This window comes from Pyxicephalus adspersus, chromosome 12, assembly GCF_032062135.1.
Source record: "Pyxicephalus adspersus chromosome 12, UCB_Pads_2.0, whole genome shotgun sequence".
In the NCBI taxonomy this organism is placed as follows: Eukaryota; Metazoa; Chordata; class Amphibia; order Anura; family Pyxicephalidae; genus Pyxicephalus; species Pyxicephalus adspersus.
In genome coordinates, this window is record NC_092869.1 from 45,258,669 (window position 1) to 45,272,624 (window position 13,956).

At 44.0% G+C, this 13,956-nt stretch overlaps 1 protein-coding gene across 5 annotated transcripts in view; it reads right to left on the reverse strand.

Annotated features, from left to right (window-relative positions):
- Nucleotides 1–1,625: 1,625 nt before the first annotated feature.
- FOXN3 (forkhead box N3) overlaps nucleotides 1,626–13,956 on the reverse strand; it is a 107,357-nt gene continuing 95,026 nt past the window's right edge. For all 5 annotated transcript variants that reach the window (XM_072427456.1, XM_072427460.1, XM_072427459.1 and 2 more), the window contains 2 exons: nucleotides 8,774–8,879; nucleotides 1,626–6,497 (listed from right to left, as the gene is read on the reverse strand). In XM_072427456.1, coding sequence (XP_072283557.1) covers nucleotides 5,951–6,497; nucleotides 8,774–8,879 — 653 coding nt within the window. In that variant the 3' untranslated portion in view covers nucleotides 1,626–5,950. The remainder of the gene's footprint in view (nucleotides 6,498–8,773; nucleotides 8,880–13,956) is intronic.

Genomic DNA, 13,956 nt, shown 5'->3' on the forward strand with positions numbered 1-13,956 from the left:
ATGGCTTCTCTGATCAGCTACGAGCGACGCATTTCAATGTCTCCAACGTGAATATTCACCCGGGAGCACAGTGTATTCATCCGAAGAGCGTGGTGAATCCTGTCCCCTTTTAACCTTAGAATACCACTGCTGAAACGCTTTTTTATAGGATGATGCGTTCAGGGGGCCCCTAACAGATGGGCAGATGAAGAATTACCCTCCCTGGGGCATCTGGCCGATCTTTGATACACCATTAATGATAACAGGCACAGACCCAAGCGGATTCTGTTAGCGGTCGTTTGCTGCCACTGCACACGCCTGGGATGTCACATGACGTTTTCATCCGCATCAGGCTCAACAACCAATGGGGAAAGAACGATCGCGATGGGGGGAATTACTGAATGTGAGTGAATGTCGGGACAGATATTTTTGTACTTTTCACAACGCCAGCCCAGCTCTGATTACCCGACATCTCACGGCACCACAATTACCAGTCTTTTCTCTCTAATTAAATTAGAGCGGGGACACCGGGGGGGGCGGGGGGGAGGCATCTGGCGGGAGGGAGCCGCGCAGATGGCGCCGCTTTTTCATCGACTCTCCGAACATAAACATTCTGCATGTCTGTGAATCTGCGCGATGACACCAAAATAATTCCAGATTTTAAGATTCTCATTAGTGAATAATTTCACATATGAAGTACCAATGCCAATCAGGAAATTAAAGGGGAACTCTGCCCACACGCCGATCATCGAGGGGGAGAGATTTAAAATATTTCCAGCTCTGTTTAGGAAGTCCTGAGGTTCACAAAGCAAGAAGATGATTGGTTAAGGTTTAGAGATCAGAAGAGGATCTGAAGTCTGTAGAAAGTTTGCTCATGGCAGCCACCAATCCATAACAGCCGTCTCGCTTTAGGAGTTATAACCCCCCCTTCCTTCCTCAGGGCCCAATACACTGAAATACTACATGGGGGTAAGCAATAAAATATTTTGGGGGAAAACCATTAAATACCATGGAGGAGGGGGGATGGAATTTGTTTCATCTACAAAGGGTGACAACACTGAGGGCACTGCACAGCACAAGGAGCAATGTTGTCACCCTATACCAGGAAGAGGTTAACAAAAAAATAAAAATAAATAATAGGTGTACTTGCTGCTTCTGACACACGTTGACTCCATGAAGTTTTAATTTAGCTTTATCTGAAATATAACGAAACTGTAAAAGGTGACTGCAAGGGCCAATTTGGGGCCCTTTATATTAATATGAACCAGCAGTACTGGAGTGCCCCAGGGCTCCACAACTCACCCCCTAATCCAATGAATGTGATTGGTGAGACCCCGGGACCCATGCTTCACTATTCCAACTTCCTGTGTCCCCCTTAGCCCCGCCCCCTTTATGGCTGCCCTGATGTCCTCCCCTCCTCACCCCAAACTCCCATTATCAGAGGGATTGCAATATACAGAGAAGCCGAGCATCACCAGCAGGGGGCAGAGCAGATAATTTGAATGCAGATGTTTTATATTTATTCATTCAGTGAATAATTAACCCATTAATTCACCTCCAAGGAATCTCATGCTGCCATCAATCTCCTGATCATGTGATCTCTCCGTCCAATAGTTTCATCTGACACAACAAACTGCAACAGCGAATTTGATGCAACTCGGTAAATTTTTATTGCAACTGGAAGACAAAAACATCACAGAAACGTGTTTTATGGTCGGTCGGGGGAGGGGAAGTGTCGTATTTACAGGAATTGGATGAAACGGTTTCTTTGGCAGTATGATTACACATCAAGAAAATGTGAAATGCAGAAAAATATGCGATAAAAAAAAAAAAAAAAAAAAATCAACAATTGTACTCCGCCACCGGCTATGTGGCCGCTCGCGTTTCCCCTCCGACTCCTCCACCCCAAAACGTAAAGCACAGTCACAGATAATGGAGTTCAGGACGTTGGCAGCTACACACAAAGTACAGAAAAATAATATATTGCATTTTTTTCCCACTGCACTTTTTTTTTCTTGGCCTGTCTGGGTGCGACAACCCGAAAACTTTTATCACCTTTTGTTTTTTTTTTTTTTTTTTTTTTTGTTTTTTATTCGTCACAAAATAAAATTTTATTTTCTTAGAAATGTTACAGAATAAAAAAACGAAACAAAACGAAATCTACAAGTTGTAAAATGTAAAGACATCGTCATTATTATTTCTTCACAAACAATTCATTTATATCAGAACATGGCGGAGCGCTGAGCGTGGGCGGGGCCAGACGGTGGCACCAATGTTTGGGTGGAATAATGCAGAGCACCTGGGGCGGGGTTCACGCTTGGAGCGCATGCTTCCCTCGCATTACAGGACGTCAGTTTGTGATTGGTTGATGGACGCTCACATGACATCCAATGACTGATTGCTATTGGTCAGAGATTTTCCAGAATGTGTGCCAACAGAACCTATAAATGCCAGACAGCGCATTCACCATGTGACCCCTCCCCCCACCTTGTGTCGCATTTATTCAATAATTTATAATGTGACATGATGAGGTCACAGGACCGGGTTTAGAACTAAATTCTGATTGGATGACACTGGGATCTTCGTGTTAAAGTGACCATTACAGTCCCATGGTGACAACACAGGGGTACAATTGGGAGACAGGGCAGGGAGTTGTCACCCTATAACAGGAAGTGCCTGAACAGGAACCTCCAAGTATACCAATAAAAATCATTTTTAGGTCGGTCTGTTCCCTCACTTCCTGTGAAATTGGTTAGACTAATGCTTAAGGATCGATTTATCGGTGCTTTCACCTAGGATTCACCCAACTTTTACTCCAAATTTACACTTTTTCACAGTGACATTCCATTTTAGGAAAATGTGTGAATCAAGATCAAAAGTTGATTCTGACATTTTCTAATTGAATCCAATGTGGGTAAAAGTTGGGTGAATCTTAGGTGAAAACATTTATAAATGGAGTACTAAATTAAAGGATTTATTCACACTGGTGTTTGTGTTTTCTGATTGTTAGCATTCTCACACTCTGGAAATTTCCGTGACTCGACCATCAGTAGTGAATGTCATTGGGTGAATGTTTAGGATGGGATGACAATGTTTTAAAGCTGAACTCCAGGCGCGGCTCCATGCATGGCGTCATGTGATCCCAGGGTGCCCTGCAAGGTCGGTGACCACACTTCTCATCAGTATTATTAAGTCATACAGCGTGGTCACCAACCACAGCAAGTAAAGCAGCCATGTGAAAGCAATGAGGCCTGTGATTGGCTCTGCAGGGCATGGCGGATACACAGATTTCAGTTCTCGTATTCCCCGCATTAATCTGGAGTCCAGCTTTATTAGGCAGTAAATGGGGGATGGGGCAGTGCGCTCAGACCCAACAGCTGCTCTACGGCCACTGCGGGCGACAGAGTTGTTGCGTCTGCGTCCACCCGCCAGAGCTGCAGCTCGTTATTGTTGTGAGGGCGCAGCGCTGGCACGGCAGCCAATCACATCCGCAGGTTGGCAGTGAATAAAATTCTGTTTTCAGAAACACAAAATGTAAACAAAAACATTTGTGGCATCCAAGCGAGTGGCGTGGCCAGGAAACCGCAACATAGCGCCAGACCCCAGAGGGTCACTACCCACAATCCTCTGCTGTGCTATCAGACGGGTGCGACCCCACAGTGTGGCACCAACAGTGATTGGGAAACCACCGAATGGCAATTTGTGAGTTTAAAACGGTAAAAAGTGCTTTTAAAGGAGTTTTTTATTTAAAAAGAGGGCTCCCGCTCTGACCATTCCACTCCCTATCCATAATAGATTGCTCATAATTCAGAGCCTTCCAGCCTCAGTCCATGGACTCTGGAACAGGTATGACCACATACAATGCATACAGCAGGGGGCGATGGTGAGAGGGGTGGTGATTACACAGACCTGTGCGGGGTGACAACATACACAAAAATATAACCAGGAAGACTTTTCTAAATTTACTGCCCCCTCCATGAGTAGAGGTAACTTCAGGCTGTTTGGTGGCAGTGGACACCCAGGGCAGCTTTTACACAACAACCTTGAATGAAGTATTACCCAGCAGAGCGCCCTCTTCTGGCAGTATACTAATATTGCACTTTGTAAGGGATGGGGGCAGTGACATGAGATGGCAGTGAGGTGAAAAAGCGAGCAGCAGACATCATATTATCCCATTGTATGTGCAGATTATAAATATATAAAAAGTGTGACGTATAATTCCACCTCGTATAATTAATCATTTCCAACTCATTTATAGAGAATGGAATATAATCCGAGCAGAACTAAAACCCTGCAATAAAAAAACTGCGAGCGGGCGGGATTTTATTGCAGATGGCACAGCCGATGTTTCCTCCTATATGCTGCGTATGTGGGGCGTAAGATGCCAGGACGAGCCGGGTAACCCAACAACACCCAGAGGCTGCAGGAAATCCTGCACTGGAGTCACATGACCCCGGCCTGGCCAATCAGGATGAAGATCTGACACCTGGAAGGGGAGCGGGTCAGGTGACATCAGGCAGGTAACTGCAGAATAAACATTGGCTGTGGCTTGTTCAATACGGAGCCCACCTGGTCGCAGTTTTTTTGCATTTAATTCTGCACATTGCCTGGGTGAAAATACGTTTGTTCAGCAAAAAATAAATATAATTTTTTTTCTTTTACAGACGTGGAATTGCCCCACCCTAATAACACACACTGGCAGATGATGGATTGGCAGTATGGTGAGAATATTTTACACCCCAATGACACAACATGAAAACCTGGAGGTCCCATAGGACTCTCCGGACCCAATGCAACGCCGGCCGTCAGCCACGCTCACCGCTCCGTTCACCAACAAAATTATTGCCTCGTGTTAGCCAGACAGAGAGGAAAAGACAAAACTCTTCTATATAATAACAGAGAAGCACAGTAAGGGTGCAGGGGGGCCGGGATGATGCCGATCTCCACCATCCGGAGCCCTACCAGAGAATGGCAATTTGTAATCAGAATATTGCAGAGAGAAAAAAGTTCCCCAACAGTCAAATGTTTTGTCCCTGAAGAAGGTTAGACCTTAAAAACCTGCTTCCAAAAAGAAAAACAAAAATAAAATAAAATAAAATAAAAGAGGGGGGGAAATGAAGTTCAGGCCCGCGGCCTTCCAATTAGAGGCAGCGCCTTTTTTTCTCTATTTTCTATATTTATATGAAAATAATTCATGCTCCATGCTAAATACATTATTTGTTATCATTTACAAGGAAAAAAAAAGACCCAAAAACTTTTGTGTTGAACCCAAACACCGGTGGCCATATCCGCGTGTTTCAATGCATCAAACTTGTGGCAGGTTATGTAGCGCCGTGATTGGTGAGATTGGAAAGACGTGCTTGATTGGCCCGACCGATCCGTTTTATTCCGCAGTGGCAGAAACCCAATGCGCTGAAATGGACCGAGCCGGGGGAAGGGTTAATAATCTGACCGATCCAGAATTGCACACGACAGTGTTGGTGCTCTCGGAGTGCCGGCCCATCGGAAGGAGACCTCGTGAGGATTATGGCACACATGACCTATGGTGACCCCTTTTGCCGTTAGTGGGAATTGCACAAATTAACGTTGAGGAAAGGTCGAAGGACCCGGAACTTTCCGGAACTCTAAGTGGCACCGATATTTCTCATCCCAATGTCATGATCCTGATGGAAATCCTTGCGGGGTGATTTTGGCTTTGAAATTTCTGTTTTGTTTTTTTTTTAATGTTGGCAAATGAAAAAGCATTTGCGAGTTGGCTAAGTTCTATGGCTTCAATATCCTTTATAAAATAAACACTTTAAGGGTCCCCCCACCCCCAAAGAAATAAAAAAAATAAAATTAAAAACAAAAAAAAGGGGAAAGAAGAAAATGGTTGATATTGCCACAAATTTTTTTTTTTGTTTTTTTATAGTTCACCTGACGTGCGTAAAGACACAAAGTTCCGAGTTCAAACAAATCCAAAAGATTTGCTCTAATTTTTTGTGGTTTCTTTGTCCTTTTGCTCCTTCTGCCCCTTTGCCGTCCGATTGGTGATGTTGTTCAAACACGATCGGATTCCCGCTAAGTGCAGGAGGGAACCCGCTGCCTCTTTCATCTCCTCGTCGTCGCTTTCTGGCGGCTTTTCTGTGCGTCTCTTTTTCAGCGGCAGGGCGTCGCTGGGGATTCGCCGCACTTTCAGCAAGTGCTGCTTTTTCTTGTGTTGCGAGGAGTAGGCGCTGTCGGCCAGCGCGTCCTTGGCGTCTTTCTTGATCTGTTTTTTGTCCTCCTCCTCCGTCTCGCTGTGGCTTTCGTGGCTCTGGAAACTGGCGTCGCTACCATCGCGGCACACCTTGGCCGTGAACTCGTAGTGGTCCTCGGTGGAGGAAGAGGACACGGAGTCGCTGGCGGATGACGAACTCCGTTTGTTGGCGGACTTGGCGCTGCTGTAGTTGTGGTCCTCTTTGGGGTCGCTACTGACTACCGGGGAGTCACAAGACGGTTCGCTTTCTGTCCGAATTCGGCAGTTCACAATCCCGTTCCTGCAAAAAGACAAAAAGATGACTCAGAAAATGGAGCAAAACTTTTTTTTTGTAAACTTTTCATGGCTAAAAACTTTTTGTCAGGTAATAGCAGTGCTCCACCTTGTGGTGGTTGCAAGTACCAATGTTGCTCGTCAGCTAACTGCCACCTGAATCCTAGGCCCAGACATTACATGAAGCTGTGACTTCTGCCCAAGTCAAGGATATGCCCCACCCACTTCCTGAATAAGGCTCCACCCTTTTCATTCAACTGTCAAACACCAGAACTTCAGTAGGTAGTGGCGGCTCTGACAGGTATTTGTCAGTGGATGGGGTTAGAGGCAGAAGGGGGGGGCTTAAACACTGACTTAGGAAGAGGTCACGGCTTCTTGTCCAGCCAAGGGTCAAAAGTGGCCCATAGAGGCTCAGGATCAGATTTTAGAACTAACACAATACCTGTGGGCCCTTTAAGGTTTTGTTTAAGCCTGAAGACCCAATGATGGGGAGGTTGCACACAGCCTGCAATACACGGCACATGCAGCACATCCCAATACAGGCACTGAGACGTTATGATATGCGTTTTGCAGCACTCAAGGGGTTACATTGTGGCCGGACAATCTCCCCATACACAGATTTACAGCCTCGGAGCCACCCAGAGATTTATAGCCCCTTAACAGGTCAGAGACCGAGGCCTTTAATTATTAGGAGATTATTGTAAAGGGTGACCTTGGCCCATCCGGATACCAGGAAGACGGCCATGAGTGTCACTCGGGGTCACTAATAAACAACATCACCAAAAGGCAATGTGAAGGCACACCGGCTCTGTAATAAATCATGTGAGCAATATCAGAAAATAATACAAAATATAATAATTTACTAACAAATAAAAAAAAAAAAAAATAAACACAAAAATACCATGAGATGTGTTTATAACCTGGGAAATGTTATTGTTACTTTTCCTTTTTTTATATCATCTGTACACTTTATATATTCTTTACACCTTTTATATTCCAGGCAAAGAAATTCCTTGACCTGAACAGCCGCATTTAGAAGAAATCCAAAATGATATTTTGCTTCAACTATTTCCGCAAAGGTGTACGGAAATGTACCGCTGGCACCTTTACAGCAAACCCGTAATTAAAGGTTCATGTGGTTCCCGCTCTGCCAGGTCACATGACCACTTTCCATAGGAATATTAGGAGCTCTTCCAAGCTGCTTCATGTGACCTAAGTGGAGGCAACAATCACATGATCTGTGTCAGCCAATAGCTATGGGGGTTCGCCCACAAATATTTTTTTATACATTTTTATTATATAGATTTAAATTATTTTAAGGAAATGTATCTATTTTTTAGCCTATTCAAGGTTTATAAGTTGTTGTACTTTTTAACAATATTTTTAATATACATCAATGTCAAAGTTTGAAAGGAATTCTGCTTTTTTAAATATGGAAATTCACCACAGACTGCATGAGGGAGGCTATAGACTGGCAGATAGTCTGCAGTGCTCTCCCAGGGCCCCTTTAGCTGGGCGCACCACTCGGCTCTTTTCAGTTACCCCCTGGCTGTTTTTGGGTGGTTACTGATAAGTTGGTCACTATACAGGGGCTGCCCCCCGCCTAAAGCTTCTTCTCATCCAGCTTAAAAAAAATTTCTTGGTTGAACACTGAGTGTGCCAGGTGAATCTATAGATGGCTGATGTCTCTACAGCAATCACTCGGCAATCTGTATAATCTGATCTCCCTGCTATTTAGGTCTATACCACAGACAGGATTACTTCTATACCTTCAGAAAGCTTTCATTCACCTCCAACTACTCACATTCACCCACTTTTATATCTACATTATCCAAAATAATAGTTTAGGATATTAATATTATTACACAGTATTTATATAGCGCCATCATTTTACGCAGCGCTGTACAAAGTCCATAGTTGTGTCACCAACTATCCCTCAAAGGGGCTCACAATCTAATGTCCTTACCGTGGTCATATGTCATTTATACAGTGTAAGGACAATTTTAGAGGGAAGCCAATTAACCTCATTGAATGTTTTTGGGATGTGGGAGGAAACCCACGCAGACCTGGGGAGATCCTGCATACTCCACGCAGGATAGAGCGTGGGGGGTCTCTGCAGCCAAAATGCTCAAGGAAGCCTGTGGAGTGCCGAACAGATTTCCACATAGCAACAATTTATCTGTTCTGTAGATTGTGGGTACTTCATGAGGCAGTGCAGGAGGTGAAGGCACTACTTATAAAGATGTCGGCTGTGCCAAACTCCAGATTTAGCCGTTGCTGTACCTGACTGCAGCCGCCATGCCGATGGGATTGATGGGTAGAGGTCTGACGCCTTGGAAGATCCCTCTGTTCAGCACGCGGGTTCCATTCTGAATCACACCAGGAGGAACTGCAAGACAGAGAGAGAGAGATATCAGTACCCGGTATGGGGTCACAGCTCCAACCTGCACCCAAACCCGGGGAGGGGATTGGACGATGGCACAGCGGAGGCCAGAAATGTCAGAAATATTTTACATTTTGTTATTACCGGTGACACAAATACAATCACATGACCCAATCAAACCAAGGATTAGGTATTGGTTTCCATAGTCTGCACACACAACAAACACATTCCTAACATTCACACAAACAACACTTTTTGGATATTTGTTCCTGTCACATGACCACAAAAAAATCACATGATAAGAATGTCTCCTCATCAGCAGAAATCACATTTGTAGGTTGGATGGTCAATGGGGTTGAAGATTCTTCTATTTTATAGATATAAACTGATCTGTCACCAAAATATAAATTTCCATTTATATTACCCTAAACCGCACCCCCATACATATTATAAGGATACCAATTATTACCCTCTTATATTACCACCACCATGCTTCACAGTTGGGATGAAGCTTTAGTGATAGTATAAAGTTCACCTTAGCTCAAAGTTACTGAAGTCATCACCAAGTTCTAATTTATTGATATTTTTCTCTCTTTTATACACAAAAACATGAAACATTTTAATCTGACAGACCTGATAAGCGGCTCAACAGCAAATTGAAAGGGAATATGCGGCAAGATGACAACTGTGCAGCTAAATTACTAGCCAGTGTCTTAACGTTTTCAGTCTAACAGGAAGTACTTCACTGGCAGGATCTCAACCTAGGAAACTTAGCAGCATATTCACCAAGAACAGTCAGCTTAAGCAAAGAAACTGCATACAGCGAGGAATGGTGCCAAATAAAAAGAAAGTGGAATTTGGTAAAGAAATAAACCTCCAAAATATAGAAGAAGCTGTAGGCGTGTGGCAGCCTCTGTATTGTGAGCCCACTCTTCAGTAACAGCTGGGTGGTCACTGAAAAGTACCGGGTGGTGCGCCCGGCTAAAAGAGGCCGGGGAGATCACTGGGTATGCAAAACACCCGTCTGCTTGTCACACCGGAACTACGCGGGCAATGCCAGGAAAATCCGAAGGTGAAGATAAATGATCCACAGGAAATTTTTTGTTATTTGCCTGACAAAATGTAAAAAAACAAAAACTAAGGTTGGATTTAAATCTCTGTGTTACTGCAACACAAGGGAATGCACAAAGACCGATGCAGCACCCCAACGTGCTGCCACAGACCTGAGTTTAGGGGCAGCACAAGTGACAGTTGTGAACCATCTGTGGAGCTCTGGAATAAAAAAAAATAAAAAGTGCTTGTTTACTAAAAAGTCGGTGAGCTGGCAGCCTATTAAAAATCTGCTTTCTACCCCACATGGTTTGCAGCCTCCCATCTTATTAAATGCCCAATGCCCCCCATCCTTAGAGCTCCCCCTACTGAAAGCCAGAAACTACTCCCCAGCAGCTGGGAGGCTGCAAACCATGACAGAAGCACAAATCTGTGTGTAAGCCCTGGGGACCCATTCACTATGATAATATTTTCACCAATCAGAATTCCTGATATTGTCCCAGGCCATTGGATTAGCATTACACCCAGTGGGCAACACGGTGGCTCAGTGGTTAGCACTCTGGCCTTTGCAGCACTGGGTCCCAGGTTCGAATCCCAGCCAGGACACTATCTGCATGGAGTTTGCAGGTTCTCCCCATGTCTGTGTGGGTTTCCTCTGGGTGCTCCGGTTTCTTCCCACATTCCAAAAAGTTAGGTAATTGCCCCCCCCCCCGCCCCCCAAATTGTCCTGAGACTGTATTAAAGAAATATGAGAGCTCCTTTGAGGGACAGCTAGTGACATGACTATGGACTTTGTACAGCGCTACATATTATGTTGGCTCTACAGTGTAATAATATTTATTATTATTATTTGTAGGCAGCAGCAGTCTTTATATCCACCAGGTATATTGAGATGAAAAAGGGTCTCAGGAACAGAAAAGTACAAAATCCCTGCACACCTCGCCTAACGATGAGCCTCAGACGACGGCGCCGGGAATCAGACTGCAGTGTTTTCGCTAAACACGAACGGCTGATCAAAATATTGAATTTATTTGCAACGATTGCCTGAGCGGTGACAGCTGTTACTGAATAATTTACCAGCAGCTCCTTCTTCTTCCCCGTCGCTCGCAGACACGCGGAATCCACCATTTATATTATCGGAGCCACGTCCTTATTAGAACCCCCGGTGTGCTGCCGTGACACAGACGCCATGTGGTAATATGAGCATCCCATCACAATGGAAAGAATTTATATATTATATATTTTGTGTTTTCTCTGCTGTCTGTCTATTGCTCAGTGGCAGAAAGTGAGTGGAAGTAACTTTTTAACTTTTGCACTTTTTGTGGGAAGGGAACACACACATTTGCTCCATACTTAGTAGTTCCAGGTATAAATGAGCATGTGACAGCTTTGAGCCAATCAGCACCATCATGCAGGAATACAATACCTCTGTGTAAGCTATGACTTCAGTGTGCTGCAGCTGACCTGAGGCTGACCTGTGACTCCTGCCTGCAGCTATGACCCGCAAATGAAAGCTGCAAAAGTTCTTCTGGGACAGCAGAAGCAAGAAAATAAAATATTTGCAGATTTGTTTGACCTGGGTAAATGGTGCTTTTATCCCGATTTCTTTTTTTAAATTTTTAAAAGTCCCTTTTCAGACCCAAATGTTCATTATCATATCCTGGAAGTCGGAGTCGGTCTCTGGCTATATTTAGCAGAACCGATCGATTTCTAATTAGTTAAAGTGAGAGAAGAAACCACAATTTATAAACTAAGCGCCGTCATTGCCCGGCTGCCTCGGCTCACCGTGAATTCTTCTGATGTACAGAGCGACCTCCTCTGTCAGAACCAATCAGACCTGAAGAGGAGATCAATAACTTCTTTATATTCTGTGCTGGCTGAGAATAATCCCGGCACCAATGTGAAGCCTATTAGTTCTGAAGGACACAGCAACACCGCCACAGCTCGGGGAGCGACATTTGTGCTCTATTTACACAGATCTGTGGATTCCACAGATGACAGAATATGAAAGATTGGAGCTGCAAATCCCTGCTAAGGGCAAACCAATTAGACCCTTAGAGAGTTCGGCAAGGCTGATAAGGTGACCAATGAATGATTTCATCAGTAAAAAATAAAAAAGATAAAACCTTTACTATAATCAATCAGATTATTAATTTCCCTGACATGTTCCAATATAGACAATTGTGGATGTTTTCAGAAAGGCTCCATTATTTATCATTAAAAAGCAGTCATTGAGCTCCAGTCAGTGACTTTGCCTAGGCTGAGACGTTAGTCTGCTGCAGGCAGGAAGAAGCATTTCCTCAGTCTCCTGATCAGACAGCAACAATGTAACTTTCTAACAATGCTGCAGCAGGGGCTGATCATTGCAGTTTCCACCAATCAGGATTGTTGCTTCGATCATCCAATGAACAATCCTAATTGTCTCCATGCGAGTGACGTACATATAGCAATTGGTGCTGACTCGGGGCCGCCTACAAACCGGTTGGGTGAGTTACTGAAAGGCTGATGGGATGACAGAACGTTATTTACGAGAAGAGAAGCTGTGTCAGTCTGGCTACCGATCCGCCAACAATTACCGCACTGCAATATATAATTAGCATGAATGATTGCACATGTGTATGTCAGCCGGATCTGTCATGTTATGTAACTACGGGAAATCAGGAAGGAAGCGTTTGTTACTTCGCACCCAGCGATCCCCTCAGATGGTAAATCTTCAATTGGAGAGGAAAAATGGATATGAGTAGGAAACGTTTTCATAGAAAAGCCTGGGATTCTGTTCCTTTTACAATAAAGAAATGAAAGGAAACCCCCTAGATTGTAAGCTCTTCGGGGCAGGGTCGTCTCCTCCTCCTGTGTCACTGTCTGTATCTGTCTGTCATTTGCAACTCCTATTTAATGTACAACACTGCGTAATATGTTGGCGCTATATAAATCCCATTTATTAATAATAATAATAAAAAAAGGAAAGAGATTGGGTGATAAGGTTGGCAATAGGACTTCGATGGATTATCTTATTATATCAGTATGATTAGGGAATTCTTTGTATAATCAATAGTCAAATTATTACTATCCAGTATTTATATAGCGCCAGCTTAGTCATGTGACTAGCTGTCCCTCAAAGGAGCTCACAATCTAATGTCCCTACCATAGTCATATGTCATTAATACAGTCTAAGGTCAATTTTAGGGGGAAACCAATTAACCTAACTGCATGTTTTTGGAATGTGGGAGGAAACCAGAGTACCTGGAGGAAACCCACACAAACACAGGGAGAACCTGCAAACTCCATGCAGATAGTGTCCTGGCTGAGATTCGAACCTGGGACGCAGCGCTGCAAAGGCCGGAGTGCTAACCACTGAGCCACCGTGCTAAGCCAAGATGTCAAGAGATGAGAAAAATAAAACTATACAGCCGTCAATGGTGGGGAACGTCCAATAAGGACATCTATCCCTTACCATGCGATTCCTTCTCAATTCCTGTTGTGTCTCAAGCACAGGATTTAAAGAAAAATCTCCCTCATAGGACGGACCTAGTGATGTGGGAAGGGGGAAAGAAAAAAGTTCTTTCCATTCAGAAATTGGGATTGTGGGTTTTACGTCTTGCTGACTGGTCTGCATTTTTATGCAAAGGCTGCTGATATGAAATGAAAGATTTCTATATTTGACAGCTTGATTCCTGCACAAATAAAGAGCCTCAAAGTGTTAAGGAAACTCTGAGGAACTTCATGAGTGTTAAAAGGAAACATTTAAGTGTCTGTGCTTTAAGTACCCCCCTTGCTGCACCTAAGGAATAAAGAAAGTTCCAAGACCAGCCACCCTGCAGAAGAAAAGACAGCAGCAGTGACCGGTCTCTATCACAGGAAGTTCCTGCACAAAATGTTACACCCTTTCCTGCTCTGTCAAAGACGAACATAAAAGGTTTTGACTTTGGATGTAAAGGTAATTTACTATTTTGTTTTCTTATGTCAATATTTCAGCAGATAAAAAAAGACAAAAGTTGAACGCCCCGGTATATGAATGTCCTCTCTGCAAGCA